Raw genomic sequence first — 25,384 nt, 5'->3', positions numbered from 1 at the left:
TACACACACACATACACACACACACACACGCGTGCACACACACACACACACGCGCAGAGCTGTCCCTGGTACTGAATGTTACTCACACAAGTTTTAACAACATAGCAGGCAAGATGTATCTGTACCTTGGTGAAAGTCTTGTATCCCTCCAAGATTGGTCTGTAGCCAGTACACCTGCACAGGTTACCTGGAGGAAATGGAAACCTTTTATTGCACATTTTGCATCTTTGCAATTTCGAAACTCTTGTCATGACTTCATATCCATCTGGTACGTTATTAGTATCAAATAGTGAATAGGTAAAAGTGCTGAACCAAGACTCACAATGAGACTAACAATCAGACCTTGTATAAAGCATAAAGTCAGGTCTAGAGGAAGAGTTCTCTTGAGCAGAATACACCTTATGAGTTAGCAGAAGTGACAGATCTCAGGTGAAGAAAAAGCCGTGGAAGAATGCAGCACACAAAAGAGTCTGGAAGATGCTCTGCAAACTTCAGACATGTTTCACAATCAGAAATAACATAATATCTTATATCATATATTAGCCTCAGTATTGCAGTGCAAGCACGTCTAAACCCTCGGCAGACGGGTCCAACCATACACGATAAACCGGATAGTGAGTGAGTGTTAGTGTATGATGTGATATTATGCACTATTTACCCTGAAAGGCTGCCTCCAACTGGTCCATGTCTGGGCAGGGGTGGTTGCGCAGTAAGGTGTACATGGACATGACGATCCCCGGGGTGCAGAACCCACACTGGGACCCGTGGGCCTTCGCTAGTCTCTCCTGGTGGGGCAAATCAACAGTTTAAGACACAAACTGTACAGGCAAATCAAACTTCATTAGGCTGACTATGCTACACTGTTGGTACATTGCGGCATTATATAGTACTATGCTACACTGTTGGTACACTGCGGCATTATATAGTACTTTTACTTTCATTTGTACTAAGTTGACTTTAATTTGTACTTATAAGTTGACTTATCATTTTGTTGTATCTGTTATTTTCTTGAATATTTTATTTATGTATGCCTGCAGGGCACATTGAAAAACGCCTTATGGCGATATGTACCCCCTGGGTAAACAAATAAAAACAAACAAAACAGAACCCACACTGGGACCCGTGGGCCTTCGTTATCCTCTCCTGGTAGGGCAAATCAACAGTTTAAAACACACGCTTTACAGGCAAATCAGACTGGGGCTGACAATACTAAACTGTTGTTTACAGAACCCACACTGGGACCCGTGAGCCTTTGCTAGCCTCTCCTGGGGGGGGGGGCACAAAATTAAACACATAAAACACAAACTGCATAAGGCTGACCATAGATTTCCTTTCAAATGAGATTTTGTGTATACTTATAATATAGGAGGCACAAGAATAGGGAAAATCAGTACTGGGAAAGACTTTTAGATCTTTCCCAGTAATGATTTTCCCTTAAAATTTACAGGCAAATAACACCATAAATTGACAGCAGCATGGTGCTGACTACATTATGCTATTGATGACAGGTACATGTAGTAGGTTTAACTTTAAAAGAGATTCTATAAGATTCCCATTTGTTGGCAAGAGACTGTATACCAACCAGTGGGTTTTCACATCAGCTGCGTTTCAGTGACTGTCTGTCACCTTCTTCAAGGCAGTGACTGGTACTGATTTGTGTTGCTGCTGCTGGTGTGTACCAAATGTTCAACTAGACAGATACAGAAGCTGGTGTGTTATGCCAAAGGACGGTTACACCGGCTATACAGATACAGAAGCTGGTGTGTTACGCCAAAGGATGGTTACACTGGCTATACAGATACAGAAGCTGGTGTGTTACGCCGAAGGGCGGTTACACCGGCTATACAGATACAGAAGCTGGTGTGTTACGCCAAAGGATGGTTACACTGGCTATACAGATACAGAAGCTGGTGTCTACATCTACATCTATTTTGCACTGGGCCAAAAACAGTGTTATGCCAAAACATGGTTATAAAAGACAGATGCAGATACTGTATGTGTAAAAGGATACTGGTTGTTGAATAACGAGCGTTATTACACTGATTCTACCAGACTAAGTATTATTCATCTACTGCTAAGAACCTGACCTGTACAGGGTGCAGTCTGGTCCTGGCGGCGGCCTTATACACCATGTGGTGCAGGAAGAACTTCAACTAACTAACTTTACAGGAGAGAAGGACTTTAACTAACTAACTTTACAGGAGAGGACTTCAACTAACTAACTTTACAGGAGAGGACTTTAACTAACTAACTTTACAGGAGAGGACTTTAACTAACCAACTTTACAGGAGAGAAGGAGTTTAACTAACTAACTTTACAGGAGAGAAGGACTTCAACTAACTAACTTTACAGCAGAGAAGGACTTTAACTAACTAACTTTACAGGAGAGAAGGACTTCAACTAACTAACTTTACAGGAGAGAAGGACTTTAACTAACTAACTTTACAGGAGAGAAGGAGTTTAACTAACTAACTTTACAGGAGAGAAGGACTTCAACTAACTAACTTTACAGGAGAGAAGGACTTCAACTAACTAACTTTACAGCAGAGAAGGACTTTAACTAACTAACTTTACAGGAGAGAAGGACTTCAACTAACTAACTTTACAGGAGAGAAGGACTTCAACTAACTAACTTTGCAGGAGAGAAGGACTTTAACTAACTAACTTTACAGGAGAGAAGGTGAGAACCTGACCTGTGCAGGGTGCAGTCTGGTCCGGGTGCTGCCGATCCCCTCCACTGTGGTGACAGCCGCGCCGTGTAGGGAGCAGATGGGAGCGAGGCAGGCGTTCACGGCAAGGTGGCTGCAGGGCAGCGCTCAGGAAAATGCACATCTTTTATCCTACTTTAATATATATCACCTCTAATTTATTTATAGTATATAGGGAACAAATATGAACAGGACAGGCATTCACAGCAAGGTGACTGAAGGGCAACGCTCAGGAAAATGCACATCTTTTATCCTAGGCCTTTATCAACTCTAATTCACAAGTCTCTGGGTTAAGAAACCCCCTACTTCTGACCACACACATTTGCTGAAAACCTCCACCCTAGTACATGTACATGATGCTACCCAGTAATGTGTACACATACACTATGTACCGTACAAGGGTGGTTATACTAGCTATACAGATACAGATACAGAAGCTGGTGTGTTATGCCAAATGTTCAACTAGACAGATGCAGAAGCTGGTGTGTTATGCCAAAGGATGGTTACACTGGCTATACAGATACAGAAGCTGGTGTCTACATCTACATCTATTTCGCACTGGGCCAAAACGCTGTGTTATGCCAAAACATGGTTATAAAAGACAGATGTAGATACTGTATGAAAAGGATACAGCACTTTCCCCTGTGCCTGGCTGTACCTGGACACCATGACAGTACAGGCTCCACAGCCTCCCTCCCCGCAGCCCAGCTTCGCTCCTGTCAGGCGCACTGGTCAACTGTTAAGGAATCTCAACAACATTTATTTCTTCCAGGCATTCACCATCATAAATATTTTCTCATACGTTGTACATTCACTTGGTAGGAAGAGGTCTTTTATGCAATGGGTGGATTGAGGATGACTATGTACTCGGAGCATGGGTTCCATTACATTTCCAATAGATGATGCATGAAATGTAAGTTAAAGTATTTCAAAAATCATGAATACAGGGTGCATGTAAGACACCTGTCTGGAATTTGGAAAAAGGTGCAGTACAGAAGGATACATTTTGTCCTGAGGTAGGTCAATAGGGTCATCTCTGGGTCAACATCCTGGTCCACAACCTACAGTCAAGAGAAAAGCCTTCATACATTTTCTTTTATTTGTTGTGCCAACAGAATATTCCCCTCCTTACCTGTTGCCATAAGAAGCAACACCCAACAGCACACCAAGTCATCATTGACGTGCACAAAAAATGTATTGGAACGAATCTTAGACTTGATGAGAGTTGCAACCCTTCAGGGTTTCTTTCAAAGCACTCGCTGTCCATGGTGCTGAACGTGCCTTCTGCACAAGACCTCCGGCGGGGAGGTTATGTCAGCACAGTGGTGAGGAGTTGACTTTGGGACTGAAAAACTCCAACCCTGAGCATTGGAAACTGCTCCGACACAAACCGTCATTTTCAGGGCCGACGTAGCAAAACCCCAAAAGGGCTACATCTGTTGTAATCACAATCAAAATCACAAATAAAGACAAAGGTAGCTACACTTATATGTAATGTTATATAATTGACTCATTGCCACACATGCACACACATACATACGCACACGCTCACACACACACACACACACACACACACACACACACACACACATTATAACGCACACGCTCACACACACACAGACACGCTCACACACACACACACACACACACACATATGCATGCACAGGCACACACACACACCACACACCTACACACACACACACACCACGCATACACGCTCACACAAACACACACACACACACGCTCGCGCGTGCACACAAACACACACATACACACACACACACACATACAGACACACACACACGCTTGCGCACACACACACACACACACACACACACACACACATACACGCTCACACACACACACACACACGCTCACACATACATACACACAGACACACACACACGCTCGCGCGTACACACAAACAAACACACACACACACACACTTAATGTAAACGTGGCTTTCTTTATTCATCACTGCTAATAAATCCGGTGCAGAAGCTAGCCTCCTTCGCAGTCTTGTTGGGCGTCGCCGTTATTTTTCTCTGAGCGACGCGAGTAATATGCCGCCGCGAGGGACGATTTGCTGCCAAGGGACTTTTTGCCACGGAGAGAAGGTTTCGCGTATCTGTGAATTACCCTTGCGCGAACATGTGAATTGGACCTGCGCGAACATGTTAATAGCCTCTATGGAAGGCTGGCTTAATCCGAGGTCCTTTTCACTGCAAGCAGTCTTGTTGGAGCGCGAAACCTTCTCTCCGTGGCAAAAAGTCCCTCGGCAGCAAATCGTCCCTCGCGGCCGCATATTACTCGCGTCGCTCAGAGAAAAAATAACGCCGACGCCCAACAGGACTGCGAAGGAGGCTATGCGGAAGCCGTCATTGGGTAACTTAAGTGCTGACTGACCTTTGGACCAGCCTATACTTGTCGGAAAGTATTAAACTTTCCTTCCGCACATATAACGTTACGTTACGCAGAAATCTGAGCACTGGCACCCGAGACAAGATTCAGCTTTGGAGGGAGCTTCGGCACTGGGCCGTTCAGCACTGGAAACTTTAAACCAATGCAGAGAATCTGGATTTATAGTGGTGACGCCATTTTCTCTCGAGTCCAACACTGGGCGGCCCAGTGCGGAACTTGAACTTTTCTCTAGAGTTAACGTTAAGTTAACGTTACCTTTCTGCCATTGACGAAGAAAACAAGCTCCGATTTCCCCTCGACTCCCGCTGTCTCCGTCTCCGGCATGTTTTTTTCCGCGGCTGGTGACTGTTTTATTCAGCCAAGTCCTTGATGATCCTTGATTCCGAGCGAACTCATTCGTTCTGCTGTAAATTGACCGAACCTTGAACCGGCGACTGACCGCAGTCCGAGGCCACGCATTACAACAAGGGAAATCGTTCCGGGTCGAGGTGGCCTCTTGCGATGGTGGCTACATTTTGTTTACGCAGAAGAAAAACATTTTGTTTTCACTGTTTCTTCTTATTCGGTCCAAACACAAAAGGTCAATGACCTGGAGCAGACGTCTGTCACCATGGTAACTGATGCTTCTAAGACAGCCGATGGTGTTGGATTACATTATGTTACCAGGGCCCAGTTTGTCTGCACAGACTGGACTCTCTATGGCTGGTCAACTAGCATGGCCAGTTACAATCTTTTTAAGATTTAGGCCAATTTCTACTATAATTTATTCAGCCTGCAAACGAGTCTGGTGGAGACTAAGCAAATATCAGTGTCATGCATTGTTCCCAGCGGTTAAATTTGTTCACATCTTCTATTGTGCTTTCTTTGGGCCAAACTCATAATTCAATATCCTGAAATATGATCATCTGTCTAGTGCCAACACTGCTACGAAAATAAGCACTTAAAACGTTAAGGGCATTTGAGACTTTGAACGATTTATTATCCAATTAAGCTTAACGTTACATCTATTGTGACACAGAATTAACACAAAAACCCTTCCTATGACAATGCTTTCACCAGTTCTGCATATCTGTCAGTCTGGTCTTTTTGATCTGCCCCACAAACAAAATATCAACATAAGGCCACTCCAAATTAATTTCTTGGTTCTCGGATCTTTCAGAAAAAAAAAAAGAAGTGCTAGGGCATCCTATTATAGCCCCAAATGCTTCGATAGGAGCCATTAAGTCAACACAAAAGGCTGAGCTAAAATTTCAACAATGAATTTTGAACTTTTAATCAAACCACTGCATTGACAGATGGAAAAAACTGTAACAACTAGGAAGGAAAGGACTTTCCACAACCGTTGGGGGCAAAATATGAGCGTTTTTTAATTGATTCAGAACAAGAATCTTTTTTTTTTTTTGCAATTCGGAAAGAAAAGCAGAGGCAAAATCCGAGAACCAACAAATTAAATTGGTGTGGCCTAATGTACATTTTACACCTGCACAATATTTAATTGTAGCAGTAATGTATGTGGTTACACCTGTTTTTATGAAATAAAACATAAAATCATCTCCATCTTTGATTAAGAAACATAACTTTCGATCCCTACTTTCTGGAATGAACTAGTCCTGCAGGACAAAGATACATTATATGTCATTAAAATTAGCACACAAAACGAGGTGCACAACACAACACAAGCCTTCATTTACAATCGCCATAACTTAAAACAGAATTCGGCTATAATTCTTGAACTTACATCAAACATTTTTCAATGCGTAGACCTTGTTTAATCCTTTGCTACCATCATACTGCACTTCCATTGATGGTGATGTTAATTTGTGAGGTCTTCTTTTCTCTTGAAAATATAGACTCCACCCGGATACGAGACTCGTTCGCAGACAGGAACTTCACAGCACGGTCCCAATCACCTTCAATATCTTTGTAACATCAAAAATACAGGTTCTCTGAAGAAAGTTGTCACAAGAACACTTGAGTAGCTCTGGTTTATACCCAACAATGTTTCTGGTTCTGGTCATACAATTCTATATGCGCATACAAGCCCTGAATTCACACCAAAATCAGTTGTAAGATTATTATACTTTGGGTACCATCCTAGTCAGTTTATATTTGCTCCAATGCTGGTCGGTGTAAAACATAAACAGTGATGGTAGCTGTGCTAAAACTTTTGTTTGTTATGTAGCATTTTGGGCATCCACCCACAATTCATAACATTAAACTTTAATCACCATGTTTCTACAGGCTATGTTTTCAGTGAAGACATAATTTATATGCCCTAGTAATTCTTGAGCCATACAGCTTACAGTGGCAAGGGTTTCTTAAAACACCAGGAGTTTGAGGATTGCACTTTTAGCGGTTCAGTTGGGCTGTGTAAAAGGCACATCCTGTGCTCCAGCCAAGGAACTGGTGGAACAAGGATGTCCCCAATACAACTTTAGCAGCTGTGTATCTGTATGTACATGTAGCAGGTATACCGCCCTTCGGTATAACACACCAGCTTCTGTATCTGTAACGTTATAGCTCGTATAAGCACCCTTCAGTGTAACACACCGGCTTTGCAGGCACGGGGCAGCAGCTGGCTACATTACACCAAACAACAAGTTACATCCAACCTTTTCACATCTAACTGGAATCATTGTTTAAAGCTATCTAGTGATGAGATCTAGAATACCCCTACTGTCCTTGGTGGCAAAGAGTTCCACCCTACAATAATAGTGTACAATAGTGTACCAGACTTCAGCAGTAGAGTTATTTGCATTTCTCTTGTGTAGTGTTGATGATAGTGTTCCAATGATCACTTGGAAGACAAGATCCCCAGGAGACTGAACCGTTACAAATACGCTGTAACCAGTTTCAATCCCGACAGAGTCTTCTACACATTACAATTCACAAAACACAACTTTGGTCAAATAGCTTTTATTATGACATATGTTAAAATTCTTTCACCCTCTCTCCTTGGTTCCTTCAGTGACCAGTTCGTAGACAATTTCTTTAACCTTCTCCCTGCTGCCTAACCCTATAACCAATACAAATTTGGTGCCAGGGTTAACATTGTCCAGCTATCTCACCCATTACCAATACGTCGATAAAGGTTACACATCCAGGTAATGAGATACACAAGAAAACAGTTACTTCACAAGCAACTGGATAGATTTTGAGAACTGTCAGACGGTTTATGCAGCACCCACTACTTTTTGTCTGTGACTAGACTGAAAGAAAGACAACCCACAGGAGAAACACATACTGACTGTCCAGTCACTGACAAAAACTTGTGGATGCTACTTGAAATGACTGACTGACTCACTCACGAGGGTTAGACGTGCTTGCACACTGATGCTGAGGCTTGATGGCAGCTCGCCATTTGCCTCTATCCTGTGGGTTGATGTTATGAAGGTTTAGGTGGTGGAAGTCCTCCCTTATTTATTTCAAAATCTATCCAGTAACTGTTGCTTGAGTAACAGTTCCCTTGTGCATGACCAGTTTACACTTGTTGTGCAACTTGAATAAAGAAAGAAAGGCCCTGGCAGGGTGAGGTTTAGGTACGCTAAGGTAGCTGTTTGGCACCAGATCTGGACTGGTTACTAGTATGGGGTTTGGCGGCAACAGGGGGACGGTTAAGTTTGTCTAATCTCCAATCAAATCATACGGTGGCAAGGCAGTATCCATTGGCCAGAGGAGAGTCCAGTGGCCAACAGATACTGTCTGGCTTATGGATACTGCCTGGCAAATTTGATACTGCTGTATTATAGTAAAATGTTGAACTTTATTCCAACATACAAATTATACAGAGATCAAATTTTTAGTGACCACTGTCGCCTTCATCAGGATAATTAATGACCAATACAAGACCATAATCATCCTGATGAAGGCGACAGTGGTCGCTGAAGACTTGACCTCCGTGTAATGCGTGTGTTGAAATGTTAAAAGTTCAACATTTTACTATAACTACCAACACAGATGAACTTTCGTGATCATTTGGTACTTTTCAGCTACCAAAACACCTGCTTGGAGATTAAAGTTTGTCTACAGGTCTGCCTTTAGTCATTTCCTGCTGGCGCCGGTGAGGTGCAGGTACTCGTGCACGAAGACCGTCAGGATCTTGTTGAGGTTTGCGACAGTGGTCCGGTCCAGGTGGGCCTCGTCGTCTGTCGTGCGGTGCCACTGCTGAGGGAACGGCGCCGAGATCACGTGCAGGATGCTCACTCCTGCAACAGGTGAATTTTTATATGGAGTTAGTACCTTGGATGGATTTAACCATATATCACAGAATATAGGACAGACATAACAAACGCAAGTGAGGTGGCAGCAGGCTCAGGTAAACAAGAATTGTACACTCGCCAAAAGCAGTTACTCAAGCAATTGGATATGATTTTGGAAACGGTCAGACATTTCAGGTAGCATCCACTACCTTTTGTCAGTGACACTGGAGAGTTGTCAGAAAAGCAGGTTTATAAGCACGAACTATTGATTTACATGCAAATCAGTCAAGACAATTTGTTTTTCAAACTCAATGAAAGTCAAAAAGGAAACAAAAGTTAGACAAGTCAAATAGCTCCTGTTGTTTCAGAAGTGTTGTTTGTCCTCGGGGCTGGGAGCGCCAAGAGTCAAGTGCCTGAGAGATCTACCCGTACCCCCCCCTTCCCTGTTGAGGGCGGGGTTATACATTCTTTCATATATATATATATATAGGAATGTAAACTAAAAACAAAGAGCCTCTAACCTCTGTCTAAGAAGGGAATGTGGTCGTCCTCGATCCTGCCGTTATACTGGTGTCCTGTGAAGTACTGGTTGGAGGAGTAGTGTTCGTCCAGGAGCTTCTTTCCGTGCAGGGTTTTCTCTGCAAAAATAAAGATGAGAAACATAACACACTGATTATGACATTGTTGTGAAACATGCAGTGATTGCCCTGTATCATCTCTATGTCACAGAATCAAGTAGTACAAGAATCAACTAAGGTGCACATGCACCTAGTATTTCGAGTCCTGCAGTGGAAGGAGAGGGATGGGCTCCGCTTTCCAATACCCAGACCTAGACACAGTGGATCAACAACCCACAGCCCCTACATCTTCATAAAGGCAAACTTTACCATATTATGGTCACTTCAGGCTGACCTACCGATATCCCTGAGCCTGTTGTACCATTTCTCAGCCGAACCGCGGAACTGAAAGTTGGGGAAGGTGGGGTTCTTAGCACCCAGTAGGTCCAGCAAAACCATCACATCCTGCAGACAACAAAGAAAACATTTGGTATTAACTAGAAAGTTCATCCGTGTTGGTAGAAGTCATTATGACATAGTCACAGAAGGAGTGAATTGCTTATTTCTTGACAAAGGCTTGAGTTGAACAAGCGTCCAATTTGTTTTTATGAAATTACAGTTCAAACTTGTTTCATAAACACATTCAATTTGGTATTATTCCTTAATATTGAAATCAACTTTGCAGCTTAAAGACAGCCAAATAATTAATTTCTCCACCCTTCTTTTCTACCAAGATGAGTGCAATGTTCCTAAAGCCACTGATGCAGACCCACCATGCTGTCCAGCATCTTGTGGCTGGAGTCCAGTTTATGCGGAGTTTCTGCCAGCTGCCGTGCCAGGTGCCGGGCTCCGTAGATGGAGTCGGTACTCGTCCACTGGTGGAAAGCCTCCTCTCCATCGAAGAAGATCAACTGAAGAGTCAAGTCGGGCTCCTGCATGACAACATTAACTTATTAGTATAGTAGGCATTTCATTGGTCTCGTAGGACCATGAAGAAGAATCATCTTCTACATCATGTACTTATTTTTTTGCTTTACGCTTAAAGCGTCTGTGTTCTGATTGGAGTCTCTGTTTTTCTTCCCCCCGTTGTAATCCCTTCTTAACTACCTATCTCCAGAGTGTTCTGTTTGTTGCCTAAGTGTCTCCCATGTGTTAATACCTCATGATGTCCATGTCTTTCATGTCCCGCTTAACTACATCCTTAAAACGCAGGTGCGGCCGGCCGCGTGCTCTTGTCCCATTGGCCAGTTCACTATACAACAAGTCCTTTGGGATTCTCCCACCAGGCATGCGGCACACATGTCCAAGCCAGCGGAGTCGGCGCTGTTTCAGCAGTGTGTACATACTAGGGATACTAGCACGTGTGAGGACGTCTACATTGGTTACATAGTCATTCCATTTAATATTTAGAATTCTACGTAAACTACGCATGTGAAACTTATTAGTATACTTCAAGAACAAACTGTGTTACCGGTATCAAGACTTAATATATCAAACACACTGCTACATTTAAACAAGTACATCTTCTACCAGATACCTTTGACCCAGTGTTGACATCTTCGAATAGGCCACGTGACAAGCCTCACTGGGTCAGTCTACTGACTGAGGAAGACCAGAGTGATTGGTTGAAAGCTCTAGGTGAGAGAACTTTCTTTGTGTTGGACCAAAAGTTTTAACTTTAAACATGTAACTACCAACACAGTAAAGTAGTTATTCTTAAGTGTGAAGAAATTTTTTTGGTCAGTGAAAATAACAATGACGAAAAAAGATTACTTTCTTTTAAAACTACAGCTGCAAAATACAAGCAAATAGATGAGTTTGTATCTGGGAGAGAGAAATGTTCACTGTTAGCATTTATTTAGGTTGTCGTCGTCGCGATCATGCTAGTTATCAGTTCCAATCTGTTGCTCTGTGAAACTTGAATAAAAGCAATCGGCATCTGTAGTCAGCTCAAGGTCTATCCTTCTTTCTTGGTGTGATGTATGTGTGTATGGGCTAAATACAGACTCAAGTTGATTATTCTATAATATCAGCACAGGATTTGAAAAGTACAAAATTATCATTAGTCATTTACTGTATTAGACAAGGTCTATCTTCATGTGATTTACATGTATGTATGAGCTAAATACTAGTATATCCTCAAGTTAATTCTATTAGCACAGTGAGGAGTCAACAAAAATATGGAGTTATCATTAGACATTTAGGCCACACCAATTTAATTTCTTGGTTAACGGATTTTTCTAGGAAAATAATGGAGCGGACGGGCGAGAAAAAAAATAAAAATAAAAACAGGCCTAGACATCCTATTATGGCCCAAAATGGTAAGATAGGAGCTATGAAGTCAACACACCAGGCAGGTTCAAAATTTAAGCAATGAATTTTGAACTTTTAATGATACCATTGCATTGAAAGATGGAATGACTGTAACAAGTAGTAAGAAAAGGACTGTTTTCAACTGTTCAGGGAAAAATATGAGCATTTTGCAGTTGATTCTGAATTTTTATTTTTATTTGCAAATCAGAAAAAAATGAAGCGGCGAATCCGTTAACCAAGAAATTAAATTGGTGTGGCCTTACTATATTAGACAATCAATATCACCAGATCCTGCTAGGTAGGAAGATCTATAATAGTAACCTTTAACTGGTAACACCACAAACAAGGTACCTCCGGCAGAATGGGAACTAACAGGTGTACAAATAAACTTTGTACAATATATCTGATAACTACCTGTCTGCTTGCTACAGCCTGCAGGCCTACATGTATATTTGGCACACATATCTGGATACTAAAAAGTAACCTTACATGTAGGTATGTGACAGTGTAGCAAAGTACCATTGTAAACTGTCACTGACGAAAGGTGGTGGATGCTACCTGAAACGTCTGACCGTTTCCAAAACCATATCCAGTTCTTGAGTAACTGTTTTTTTTTTTGGCATACCATTGTAAACATTGTAGCAGTTTTGGTACAACTAGACCCATAAAACCACCCAATTACTAGTGCTAAGGTACATGTACCAATATAGACCGCACATGTACATGTACATACACCACACTTTTGAATAGATCACTGAAACCAATAATTTTGGTCTCACGGTAAAGCTAGAAAACCACTACATGATTGTATTTTCACAAATGATTGTTTTTAACCACCTTACAGCCCTTACAAGCACCAAAATATATTTAGCTGCCACCAATTACCACGTGACATTTGCTGATGTCCACCCACCTCACATGTTCCATCTCCCTTTAAGCAAGTGTTGCTGTCACGCTATGATGAAATTAATGCAAAGATGTTATCTAACAGTAACATTATGTAACTACCATTCAGTAAACAACAGGGCACACCTTCTACTGGTCAACATGGAAGAACCATAATGCAGGACTTTGGGTGATGACAACAATATTATTACTTTTAAAAAGTTATATTAGTCTTACCATTTTAAAATTGAATGATGGCCAAGTCACAAGAAAAAAATGTTGCAGGTTCAAAATTTGTCCTACTTTTCCATGTACATGTACTCACTACTACTAGTAAAACTTTTAAAAATTTTCAAAAGTCCTCCACACTTTCCATTTCCAACAATAAATGTTTTGGTTGGATGTCCAGTGCAATTCTAAAAATGTTCTATTATACTAGCAAGTGCAAATTGACCCATGACGTAAGCCCTAACACAGTAAAAAAAAAAAAGACATTTGAGCAAAGCCATTCAAACCAAAAACTAGGAGTGAAGCAGAAAATTATAAGAAGTGAAAAAGAAGAGCAAAAGCTGTTGGTTCTAGAAGCTGAGCAGTGAGGTTAAGAAAGTGTGCCCATGTTGTCAGCAGAATGTCTAAGACTTGCAGTGCGTGCTAGTTCCAGTCACCTGGTGAGCGTACTGTCTAGCCCCCTCCCAAATCTCAGCAGTCAGCCGTTCCCACCGAGCCCACACCTGGAATCGCTGCCACCACTCCTGAAGGTACTGTTGCTACAATGGCAACATTCATGCATACAAGGGTACAGGAAGGGGGGACGTAAGAGGGAAGAGGACATCGTTGATTGCAGCTACTGTATCCATAAGTATCTGTAATTTCTTCAGGTTGGTGAAGGATAGAATAGCAAATTCTTCATTCACAACCACGAGTTAAACAAGAGCTGACATTTCAATTAAGGTCCGTCTGTCATCCTCATCAGGCATACTAGCCCTGATGAAGATGACAAACGGTCATCGAAACATTGACTCGTTAAACAAGTGGTTGTGAAATATATAATTAAGAACTTTGATATTGTATCCGTAAATAGTTTCATCAATTTGGTAAGTCAATTCAACATATAGTTTCTTACAACGTAGTACCAAAGCCTAAAATTTCAATGTGCTAAATGTTTCGACAACCTCTATGTCATATTCATCAGGGCAAACTGTACGTAATCATTTGGCATGACCACTCATGATGTCTCACAGATTTGCCCTGATGAACATGGGAGAGAGGTCCTCCAAACGTGCACACAGTAAAATATATGGTTGTGGACCTAAGAATTTATATGTTGAATTGTGTAGCTACAGTAATGATCACTAAATTTGGCTTGTTGGGGGTGCACCAAAGAGAATTTCCTTCTAAATGCCCCTTAAGAGGACCGTCAGATTTTTCTGCTCTAACTGATGATTTGGCTCATAAATATTTTACACCGAACCCCGGGTACAAATAGAACTTTCAGATCACACCTTCCAGTGGTAATTAGGTACATCAGAGGTTCCCACAGAGAATTAGTCAAGACAGACGGTATGCCTACCAACAGACCATGGATGAAAGAAGGGAGGAAGTAGAAATGAAAGAAAACTCAGAGGATGCGTACTTATACAGAATGTATACAATCATGCACGCATCACTCATTCAATGGACTCATGGGCAAATTTGCACTGGTTACTTGACATGTAAATGGTCGCATTACTGGTAGTAGGTTATAGGTACGGAACTTTTAAGTACTTTAAAGTTTGTGACATGTTGCTTAAACCGTCTGACCTAAGCATAGACGGTGCCAAGCTTATCCGGCAATGGTGACACATAATGATCTCATCCATACTGTGTACATGTACGTAGTTATATCCTGTGAAATGATTGTGTTTTTGCCTCGGCCAGTAATCATAGGAATATTTATACTGTCCAGCTGATACGTTAACCTTATGAGAGAGTTGCGCAAATGTATAAGACATGCTCTGAGTATTACATGTAATTATATTAGTTTTGGTATGACTGGTGACTTCTATGTAGTGAGGTGATCACGAGATATGGTATGACTGTGGAGTTCCTCAGTCACTCTTGCAGATGGTGTCTCCAACCTTCAGTCCAACAACAATTCTAATAGCAAAATGTTCCATATGCTTATATACAGTTCATTGCAATCCAGATACAGTAGTCAAGCATACACAAATTAATATTTAACATAAAAAAACAACAGTTACTTTGCATATGCCATGCATTGGACACTTAGTCTGGTATCTTAGAAAATGCAAAATCCTGTCCAGAAAAATGATGTGCACGCCATGTTTTTGCAAACTGAAATACTATAAATTAAGTCTCTTAAGGGTAAGCAAAAGCAAAAATGGCCTTTTCTTGGAGAAGAATCACCATGCATCTTTTTGGGTTACCTGTGGTCATCAATGTTTAGAAGTACAGTTGACAGCACATTGGCGGTAAGATCAAAAACATTACTGTTGTATCGACATCCACATTACACATACTCACCTTGTTGTAAAATTCAAGCTTTGTTCTAACACAAAAGGGAACTCACCATAAATTTTTGGTCGATCTCATCAACCTTCATCAGATGTGTGATGCACTCGCTGACTCTCCGGAAGTCAGAAGCGTGATGACGTCAGGAGTGCATCAAAAGTGGCGGCAAGACGTCATCACGCTTCGGACTGACGAAGGTAGACGAGATCGACCAAAAATTTATGGTGAGTTACTTTCTTGTGTTGGGACAAAGCTTGTCAATGAACTTTCATCAGCTTGAACTTTACAACTATATGACTGTACAGATTCTTCCAGCACAGATGAGCTTTCATCCGAACATACTCACCTTGTTTTTCATAGTGCCCAGCTGACTGTCCAGATTTCTGGCGATGTTCAGCATCAAGGCACAGGGAACTGCCGAGTCCGTGGCTCCGATGAAGCCCTTCAGCATCTTGGAGTCGTAGTGGCAGGCCAGGGTCAGGTGCCTCTTGGCCTGGAGAAGTGATAAAAGGACTTTCATGGAAAAAAATTGACAGCACAATTACAAAATGACATATAAGAGTGGCAGGGACAACAGCAGCAGTATAATCTAGCCCTGGATAGAGTGAGTGAGTGAGTGAGTGAGTGAGTGAGTGAGTGAGTGAGTGAGTGAGTGAGTGAGTGAGTGAGTGAGTGAGTGAGTGAGTGAGTAACCCACATAAATATTAAGTAACCCAGCTTTGGAAACTAGGAGTAGGATATCTTCTCATTTTAATGCAGAATTTGTATTTGTACATTTTGCATCTTGACAGCCTACTAGTAGTACAATCATGTCAAGAATATCTACAACAGATATGACCTTTTCTCTACAGTTCACTATCAAAAAGGCCAATGAATGTTCCAACATAGTACAGAAATGTCTCCAGTTCTAGCTACATGTAGCTACAAGTATAGGCAAAACAATAGCTTTGAACAGCAGAAGGCAGTTGTTTTGGGAAAACATCGAGAGAGTTTCTAAGCATTATAACTTTCCATTGCATCCACTTGCTTCAAGTATAGGCAAAACAACAGTTTCAGCAGAAGCCAGTTGTCTGGGGCACATATATACTGATAGAGATTATCATGAAAGTTCATCTGTGTTGGTAGTAATCATAGTAAAACGTTAAACTTTATTCCAACACACAATTGTACAGGGATCAAATTTTCAGCGACCACTGTCGCCTTCATCAACATAATTAATGACCAATCACTTCACAACGTGATCTCGCGAGAATTACGGTTTACAAACACGTGACCTTATTCACACGAGATTTTACTGATACTGTACGTGACGTAAGCAATCGATCAAAAGTGCCAGGGAGTTTATACTGTACAATTGTGTGTACAGTTGTGTGTTGGAATAAAGTTCAACCTTTTACTATATTTTATCAGTTTGTTTGCTGTACCTGTGGGTTCAGTGTGGCAATGATGTTGACAAACTCCACGTCCCCTTCCGGAGTGGTGTCAGTGAACTGGTCCTCCTCCACCTCCCAGCCTGCCTGCAGACTCCGCAGCTGGCTGATGATGTGCTGTCAACATGAGATAGTGCCAAGTTAATAACAGACTGCTTGTCCGTAGCCGGAAGAACCCCCCACAAGGCTCAAAGGTCCACTTTTTGGTCCACTTTTTATCTAAAGGTTCAAGATTTCTCTTTAGATGGACTGATTTGTATCATCAGTGGGCCTGGAATCGTATAAAAACTACCTACTTCGTCATTGAATAAAAAGTTATCTCTGATTTTTTTTTCTCTGAAATCCTCTCAAAAACGCAGTAAATGCCATTTTAGAAGGTTCATTTTTCACAATTTTCCGTGGGAGCATGCCCGTCTCTGTCTAGACGTCTCTGTCCAGCATGACGGTTGACAGGCCACAGTCAATCAGATCAACTTCATCCTCTAGCACTTTCTTAAATGTCAGGTTTGGTCGTACACCTGTGAGGGTGTTTGTCCATTGTTATACCAAAACATGAACTTTAAACATCTATACACAAAAAAACAACAGCAACTGGTTAAGATTTTGGAAAGGGTCAGACATTTTCGGTAGCATCCACTTTTTTTTTCCTTTTGTCACACTCTCCAATAATAATGTTTAACCATTTCCAAAATCATATCCAGCTGCTTGAGTAGCTGTTTTTTCGGTGTACATGTAATGTATCTTATTACCTGGATGTCTAACCGTAACCGACATGTTAAACATCTGTGTTCACCTGTCTGACAAACTGGTTTCCCGGTGTCCCTGGTACCCTCTCCCTCAGCATGGGCCTGAGGACGTCCTTCCACATGGAGTCGATGTTGGCTACATTCTTCACCAGTTTCTCCAGATCACTGGATCTGGTCGTCAGCTTTTTGGGCTGGTGACTTCTCTGGAAAACAAAAATAATCATCTTCATTGACACAACAAAAGTACAGCAACTTTCCGAATTCGTAGGGTCTACTACAACCAAGGTCGTATATCGTCTCCCACAGTTGAGACTTTCTTGCCCGAAACCCGGGGACACCCCCCTCCCCCACTTTGCCCCAGTTGGGGTAATCTGGGGGTATTACATGTACAGTACCCATATCACCATTGAGATTGCGATTAAAATACAGAAACAAGTGGACACAAATGAACTAACCTATGTTCAGGAATATAAACAAATCAATCACTCACTCACTCACTATCCGTGTTTAGATTAGTGAAAGTTTATATTGAGTTTGATGTGTTATATTTGTTATATTTGTTATATTTAGGGGGGTTAAAATCATCTTTATTTCAATATACAAATATATACAAGATGACTTGTTGAAGTACACCTAGGCCAGCCCTTTATCTCATTATAATTAAGAGGAGGGCGCAAGGTAAGTAAAATGTAACAAGTAACTGTGTGCATCGGACATTAAACTTTTCGATTAAAATTGTTTTCTACACATACATTTCATTTATACGTATACTTACAAAAAATGTTTTATAGATCTTAAAGATTAAAAGAAAAGAATCAAGCCTGTTGCATCAAATTTATCTTTTACAAGAGAACAGCCCTGAGGTACTTTCCCAACCCTGTGTGTTTCTAGCGCAGTATATGGCATAAGATGCACAAAGTGCGCACTTCCCCAGTCTACTTTTAAGATGTCTGACTTCACGACAATTATTTATATTTGTTATGTGCTTATAGTTATACTTCTAGTTCTAAGGTCTAAACATTCTTTGATATACTTACCTAACAAGAACACAGTGTCCATTCATGCCAGCCTAGTAGGTAGTGCTCACATCTATCTATCAGTGCCCTGATAATGGACTATCCTTTTAGGCCTCACACTGGAGTTAGGTTACTTAGAATAAGCCAATCTGTGTTTAGTGTTTTATGAATTGGCCTAAGTTGAAAAGGTGTTCCTGTGAACACCTGTTCCACCATACCATCCACTGTGTGGTAAATCATTATACATGCATGTACATAAATAAATCTGTATCTGTATCTGTATACTACTTGTACCTCGCATAACCACCCTTCGTTGTAATTACACAACAGCTTTGTTTCTTCTGTTAAACCAACATTGTGAGCCTTTCCCAGGATATACATGTACATCTAGACAGCCATTTCGCCTTGGCAAGTAGCATTGACTGGAAAACTTCCAGTATTTAGATATCCTGATAAAGAGAGACTTTTAAATGTCTGGCATCATTTTTCTTCTGTGTAAAGTTTTTTCTGATTTGATCAAGGAGGTTAAATACAACCTCCTTGATTTGATGTATGATAATTTATCAGTTAAGATGACTTCTTTTCTTTCACAATTTACCACAACTACCAGGTATCATGGCATATTATCATGGATGTCATCCCATAACCATTGTACAATAACCCATTGAGAACTGTACATAACCCCCACATACCATAGCCCCAGACAACGTCTGGTCTCAATCTCTAAAACCACCCCTGAAGTGAACAGCAACTTTAAGGGTCAGACAGGTTGGAGATGCTACTTTAAAAGCACACTTTGCGGCCAATGGATGTACCATTGTATAAGTACTCTCAGCAGAAGGTTCCACTTTGTAGTGAGTCATTTACCTTTGGCATTCTAAGATAGCCAGTTGGCACCAAATTTGTATTAGTTATGGGGATAGGGAGCAGGAAGAAGGTTGAAGTACTGTACAAGTTTTTTCTTATGTCTTGAAAATGTCACCTGGACAATTTGCGTACTTTGGTAAGATTTATTTATTTATTTATTTCATCGGCTGGGTAGCCCCATTCAGCTTAAATTAGCTGTTTTCCAAGGGGGTCCAGCAAAATTACACAGGACATTGTTACATACAGTAAGACAAGAGTAGACAACATACAGTAAACATAAAAGTCTGATGCGTCAAAACAGAGTCGTAGTCCTATACTGATTGACATTCCAAGTCTGTAGATTAAAAAGTGACTAATACGTAGACATTTAACGTTAAAGTGTGCGCAACTAAAAGCTAGCGTGTGGGCGAATGACGCAACTGACGCTGTATGTTCCAGTCACTAATGGGTCTGGTAAATTTCCCAGAAGGTTTGCTGTGGCTGATTTGACGGCGGTGAGTGCGTGTGCCCTTTTACTGCGGATCAGTGATTGATACATGAGACTTTTATTATGCGCAATTAGAGCTGTGTACCGGTACGCAGTACCGATACTGTACCGGTAAAATTGATTAGGTACAGGTCCAAAATACCTAATCCCTCAGTACCGGTACTGTACCTAAACAATTTCACACCAATTTTATGCCTATTTGTGACCTCAAATGTGTAAATAGCTGGTTAACAATGGGTCCCTGTGTAAGGACAGTGTGTTCATGAAAACAAAAACATATATATAGCCTATATTTTATCTGAGCATTCGCCATAAACAAAGAATAAACCTTAACTATCAAGTTTATTTATGTTTTTTTTTGTTATTGAAGGAGTTCAGAAGAGCATATAAATTGGTCGAATTGTTCAGGTACAGGTTCAGGTCCGGACCTGTACCTAAACCTGTGTACCTGTACCTGTACCTGTACCTAAAATTTGTTTAGGTACACAGCTCTATGCGCAATCCTAGCAAGTCATTCCTAACACAAACTGTATAAGAGGAAAACTCCTCTGTAAAGATTCAGTAGTACTGATGAAAGGTGTCGGATGTACACCTGAAATGTCTACTGATTAAAAATCCATCCAGTTTGAGAAGACTAAACTACTTTCCTTATTATTGTACGAGAGAAAGCATATATAGGGTTTTAATTTTACCCCCATGAAGCTATATCATCAGTATATGTACTACAGGGATGAAAAGATTTTGTGTAGGAAGGCTGCTAAGAAAAAGAGATTAAACTGCTTCAAAAGCGATAGGCTAAGGCTATATAGCAGTATTCCTGTAGGCTCATCAGGCATCGTTATTTTTGTTGATAAGAACAATTTGCCTTGCCATGAAATGAACATATAATTACATTTGTTGGTATTAATGATGATGATGGTTGATTCTTCCTGTCCAAAAATTAGCTAGGAGGGCATGCATTGGGGGGGGGGGGGCGAATCATACATTTGGAATCACGTTAAAGTCTCACAGCTGATTATGACTTTACTTTTTGCAGCATAATTTTTTTTTCATTGTTAACTATTAGTATTACGAATTACATTGATTTTTTTTGGAGGCAGCCTACGGATTACGAAGACTAAAAAGGTCTTATTACACCTTATGAAAAAGGGCATCTATGATCTAGGAATGTTGTCCTCCTCTGCATGCCCTCATGTGACAATTAGCTACCAATTAATAAAATATTAGCATAATTAGTGTAAAAATGGACCTTTACATATAATTTACTGCTACATTTAACAGTACAGATGATGCAATTATCTGGCCAAAGAGTCAAGTTCATCCTCCTGGCCTTGTTACTTGTATCTGCTTGAACCTTTAGTAATTAACGTTAAACATTGCAATTTCAATTCAAACTCACGTTATCATATATTCTGCAACTAAATGCATAGTCTTGAGTTAAATCAGATTGTCAAATCAGACACCCAGACAATTTCATGTTCCCTGACTCTCTTGGAGACAAACTTGGTTGGAATGTTTTTGACATTGATATTTTGCTGAGACTTTATGAGCTCAGTGTGTGCCCGCCATGACTATGCCCTTTCTTTGATGGAACCAACCATTCATGTTCTGAGGTCAAATCCGAAGTGTGTCAACGCCTCAACTTTTCCAAAACAACATGTGAAAGAAATTGGGTCTCTTTGAGCTCCCATATGGTACACATTTCACAGCCACTACCTAACGTTATACCTAACTATACCAACAGCTTAGTACTATGATGACTTACGAACGTAAGAAGTTGTCTTACCTTTTCTTCGGTCCAATCGCCGCTGCCCCCACGCACAAAAAGCAAGACACAGACTCCTACAAACAGTAAAATCGCCGTCCGGACCATCTTGGCTGTTGGTCCCGAACTGGACAGCACTCGCAAACCTCCGTAGCTGTCGGAATTGAGCATATATAAATTACTGCATTCTCATCTGTAACTCATTACTTCCTGAACGGCGGAGGCCGGCTGGTGACGAGGCAGTGAGTGCTGCGGCTCCGAGTAACCACGACAGGCACAAAGCAGTTTGAGCAAGATTGTTGATTTATTTTTGTCCAATATGGTCCTACTAGAATATATTATTTACGTTTTACTACACATAAACCAATAGTGAAATTTTTAAATTGATCTAAGGCTTGTAGATAGTCAATATTATGGTTTTAAAAGAGTACATTCAGTGCAAGCTAGCGGCTAGTGGTCTACCATGATGTTTACACTGACGGCCGTATCACGGCGGAGTGCTACAGTATTGGTCGGGCATAGTGGTCCTCTCTGATTGGTCAGTATGATGGAATAGTCCATCAAGGCCAGAATATAGGGGGCTGTATTGTCTATATTTTGAGGATATTTTAAGTATTTCGCACGACAATGTAACCAAAAAAGGATGACTGATTATAAAAAAATATGCGTAATCTTTGACATGAAGTCAATATGCTTAATATGGAGCCTGTTAACATCTTACGCCGCGCACTACTTTTTAGAATCTTTTGTTGATATGTGACGTAGACCTCAGAAAGGGCAAGTCAAACAACCACGCATTTCAAACGAGTTTTGACGTCAAAGTTCCGTCAGTCCATATTCCAAGGACGTCCAGCGCCAATATAAGGTTTGTCAACATTCGTGTGATTTTATGTAACGCTTGGAACACCAGATAAGGGAGCAAACGTTACAAAAACGTCTGTCAGTTAGGAATCACCTTGAACGTAGTTCAGCACTAAGGACAGGGCGAATAGAGATTAGCGTTCAGCACCAAGGACAGGGCTACGGTTCCAAGAACCTAACGTTAGATCAGTCCCTTCCATTGAAATGAAGACAAAACAGTAATCTCAGATACCGGTAATACGTGGATTTCCGTAAATACTTTCATCAGGTTGGTAAATAAATCAATGACAATGAACTTTATTGCATGTTCACGCCCTACACGGGCCAGATACACTTAAGTTAAATAACTTGGTAGCAAGAATAGAAGAAGCAATTGTTACATTCGTGTGCTATTTCTCTATCTACAGGATCTAACTACAGGATCTCTTCTCTCTTTTTGAAACATGTATGAACAAATTTAACAGTTAACTGCTATACTGGGATCTTGGCTACAAAACAACATGTCGGCTACCATCCTTGGTAAACGTCGACTGATAAGATTCATTTAGATGTTGTAGCAAAGAACTCAGTATATACCATACAACAAAATATGTGTCTTTACTTTAGTTTTCAAGTTGGCAATAGTAAAATGATATTTAGATATTCAGATGAATGACCCCTGACCTTTCTTGCTGCATGTAGTGAATCATAATTGTTGTATTGTACATAATTGTTTTATTTCATGGATCTCGTTAGTACCTTGTGTGATCAATGATGATTTTCTGGATACCAAGGGTCAGTGGGCACTTGTGTACGACAGTGTACGACATGTACTGTATTTTTTGTGAACACTGCCAGATGGAGCAGACATTGGACAGTGAAGACCAGCCTGTGCCCTCCTCCAGCACCTCAGCAATGGTCTCTCCCACTGACCTCCGACCTCACGGCACCCTGCTCCTCCACACCCCTAAAACATTACAGTCCACCCAGGCTGCACAGAACCAACCTCTCAAACAGTACTTCCAGTCAGACCTGTACCATCACTTCTCCTGCAGGGCAAGAGAGGTACTTGGATACTTCATTATGTCCGTTAGCTGACATTAATTTTGTAAGCAGCTAATCTTCCTGGACATTAGGACATACAAACATACAAATTACATACAAATCATTACGGGTAATATTCATATTCTATGTCTGCTTAAACTGATTGACTTATTGATTTATATACACACGAAGCTCATCCCAAAACTTACACTTATTCACCGATCAAACACCATAAGGCAGGTCATTCCATATTGAGATGGACCTTTACATGAAGGTCTTTTTCATGGCATTGGTTTTTGGTTTCAATAGACGGTAAGTGTTTTTACTGGCATAACGTGTTTTATATCATGATTATGAGGTGATAGAAAGAGTTGACGCTGAGAGAAGGAAGAGAAGGGACGAAGAGCTAAGGCTGCCTGTCTTCAGACCTACCAAGTTCGTCAAACCTCCCGTGTGGACCCCAGACTTTCCTCCCGGCTCCAGAACTCGTAAACCCCTCGTGAGCCCCAACAGCTCCCCTCCACTGGTCAGACGGCCCCTGGAACAGGCAACGTCGCCGGCCGAACTGAGCATGGAGAAAGTCCAGGCGCTTGTCGCCAAACCTTTCAACACCATCTGCAAAGGCGTTCATGGTTATGACGATGAATTCCCCATCCTCATGACCAAGCCAGACAACAACAGTCAGGCGGCAGAGGCACAAAAAGTGGGGAAGTCAAGGCCGAAAAGATACAAGAAGAAATGTAAGTAGTTAACCAGGCATTTTGAATTGACACAATGAACCCCATATGGAAGCGAATAGTAGAAGATGTGAAGAAAATTTTCCTCTTTATCCAGCAGTGCTTTAGCGTTTTAGCTTTTTCCTACCTTGTCAGTGTTGTCTTTTGGAAATCTTATGGCCTAATTAACACACTCCAAGCACTCATTTTTACACAGGGAAGGATGGTGTGAACAGTGGACAGAGGGCACAGGATGAAAAGCTATGTAAAGAAATTGAGGAGCTGTTGAAGAAAACGGAATGCCCCCAGCCTTTGGAGGCTGTGGAGTATTTCAAGCTGCTCCCAGCTCGTGCCTTAGCACAGATCTTTCTCCGCCTGGACGCCCGCTCCTTGGGAGCATTCAGATGCACTTGTCAAGACTTCAAGTAAGTCTGTCATCTTGAGGTAGCAATGTGGATATTCACTGATCAGAAATGTTCTGTAAAGTTATGCAATCTGTAGACTTTAAGGTCTACCAAATGTAGCGTAGGGGTCGTGTGGCGTAGCGGCAGAGTGCTCAACTTGGAACCTAGAGGTCCCGGGTTTGAGTCCTGACATGCCACCGACCTTGTGCCCTTGGGAAAGGCACTTTGCACGACTTTCCTCACTTTGCTCAGGTGAAAATGAGCATTGTATTGTCCCGTGTTGGTGGCGGCATTAATATAAGTTTGAAAAACTTGAGTGTGCCGTCACCACGTCTTGTGATTACATGTTGGAAATTATCTAAAAAAAAAATGTAGCATGTGGAGATACAGAGGTCTTGACTCAACGAGTGTACCCCCCAGACTGGCCCTGGCCGCATGGTCATGGATACTTTATTGGTTTTAATCAGAGCTAGAT

At 41.3% G+C, this 25,384-nt stretch overlaps 3 protein-coding genes across 5 annotated transcripts in view; 1 reads left to right on the top strand and 2 right to left on the bottom strand.

Annotated features, from left to right (window-relative positions):
- Nucleotides 1-5,686, bottom strand: part of LOC109484006 (xanthine dehydrogenase/oxidase-like) — a 31,314-nt gene extending 25,628 nt beyond the window's left edge. The window contains exons 1-6 of the mRNA XM_019787162.1: nt 5,385-5,686; nt 3,712-3,769; nt 3,340-3,436; nt 2,694-2,802; nt 659-785; nt 126-187 (exon numbers count right to left, since the gene is read on the bottom strand). Of these exons, the coding sequence (XP_019642721.1) occupies nt 126-187; nt 659-785; nt 2,694-2,802; nt 3,340-3,436; nt 3,712-3,769; nt 5,385-5,453 (522 nt within the window). The 5' untranslated portion in view covers nt 5,454-5,686. The remainder of the gene's footprint in view (nt 1-125; nt 188-658; nt 786-2,693; nt 2,803-3,339; nt 3,437-3,711; nt 3,770-5,384) is intronic.
- A 2,343-nt stretch (nt 5,687-8,029) lies between these two features.
- On the bottom strand, nt 8,030-22,247 carry LOC109484056 (glutaminyl-peptide cyclotransferase-like). 3 transcript variants are annotated; one of them, XM_019787251.1, is made up of 9 exons: nt 21,927-22,247; nt 17,818-17,973; nt 17,019-17,141; nt 15,941-16,087; nt 13,749-13,850; nt 10,659-10,817; nt 10,245-10,350; nt 9,850-9,966; nt 8,030-9,334 (listed from the first exon to the last, which is right to left on the bottom strand). In XM_019787251.1, the coding sequence occupies exons 1-9, from the start codon at nt 22,074-22,076 to the stop codon at nt 9,171-9,173; spliced, it is 1,224 nt and encodes a 407-aa protein (XP_019642810.1). In that variant the 5' UTR covers nt 22,077-22,247; the 3' UTR covers nt 8,030-9,170. The 3 variants fall into 3 exon arrangements, with proteins under 3 accessions (XP_019642810.1, XP_019642811.1, XP_019642812.1); XM_019787252.1 differs by lacking the exon at nt 13,749-13,850 and adding an exon at nt 13,112-13,153 and having other exon boundaries at nt 21,927-22,245; XM_019787253.1 differs by lacking the exon at nt 13,749-13,850 and having other exon boundaries at nt 21,927-22,242.
- Nucleotides 22,248-23,603: 1,356 nt separating this feature from the next.
- Nucleotides 23,604-24,934, top strand: LOC109484005. Its single transcript, XM_019787160.1, has 3 exons — nt 23,604-23,810; nt 24,148-24,529; nt 24,723-24,934. The coding sequence occupies exons 1-3, from the start codon at nt 23,604-23,606 to the stop codon at nt 24,932-24,934; spliced, it is 801 nt and encodes a 266-aa protein (XP_019642719.1).
- The last annotated feature ends 450 nt before the right edge of the window (nt 24,935-25,384 follow it).

This window comes from Branchiostoma belcheri, unplaced genomic scaffold (assembly GCF_001625305.1).
Source record: "Branchiostoma belcheri isolate BF01 breed outbred unplaced genomic scaffold, Haploidv18h27 scaffold68, whole genome shotgun sequence".
In the NCBI taxonomy this organism is placed as follows: Eukaryota; Metazoa; Chordata; class Leptocardii; order Amphioxiformes; family Branchiostomatidae; genus Branchiostoma; species Branchiostoma belcheri.
Note: the sequence above shows the minus strand (reverse complement) of the source record. Positions and strands in the feature narration are given on the sequence as shown.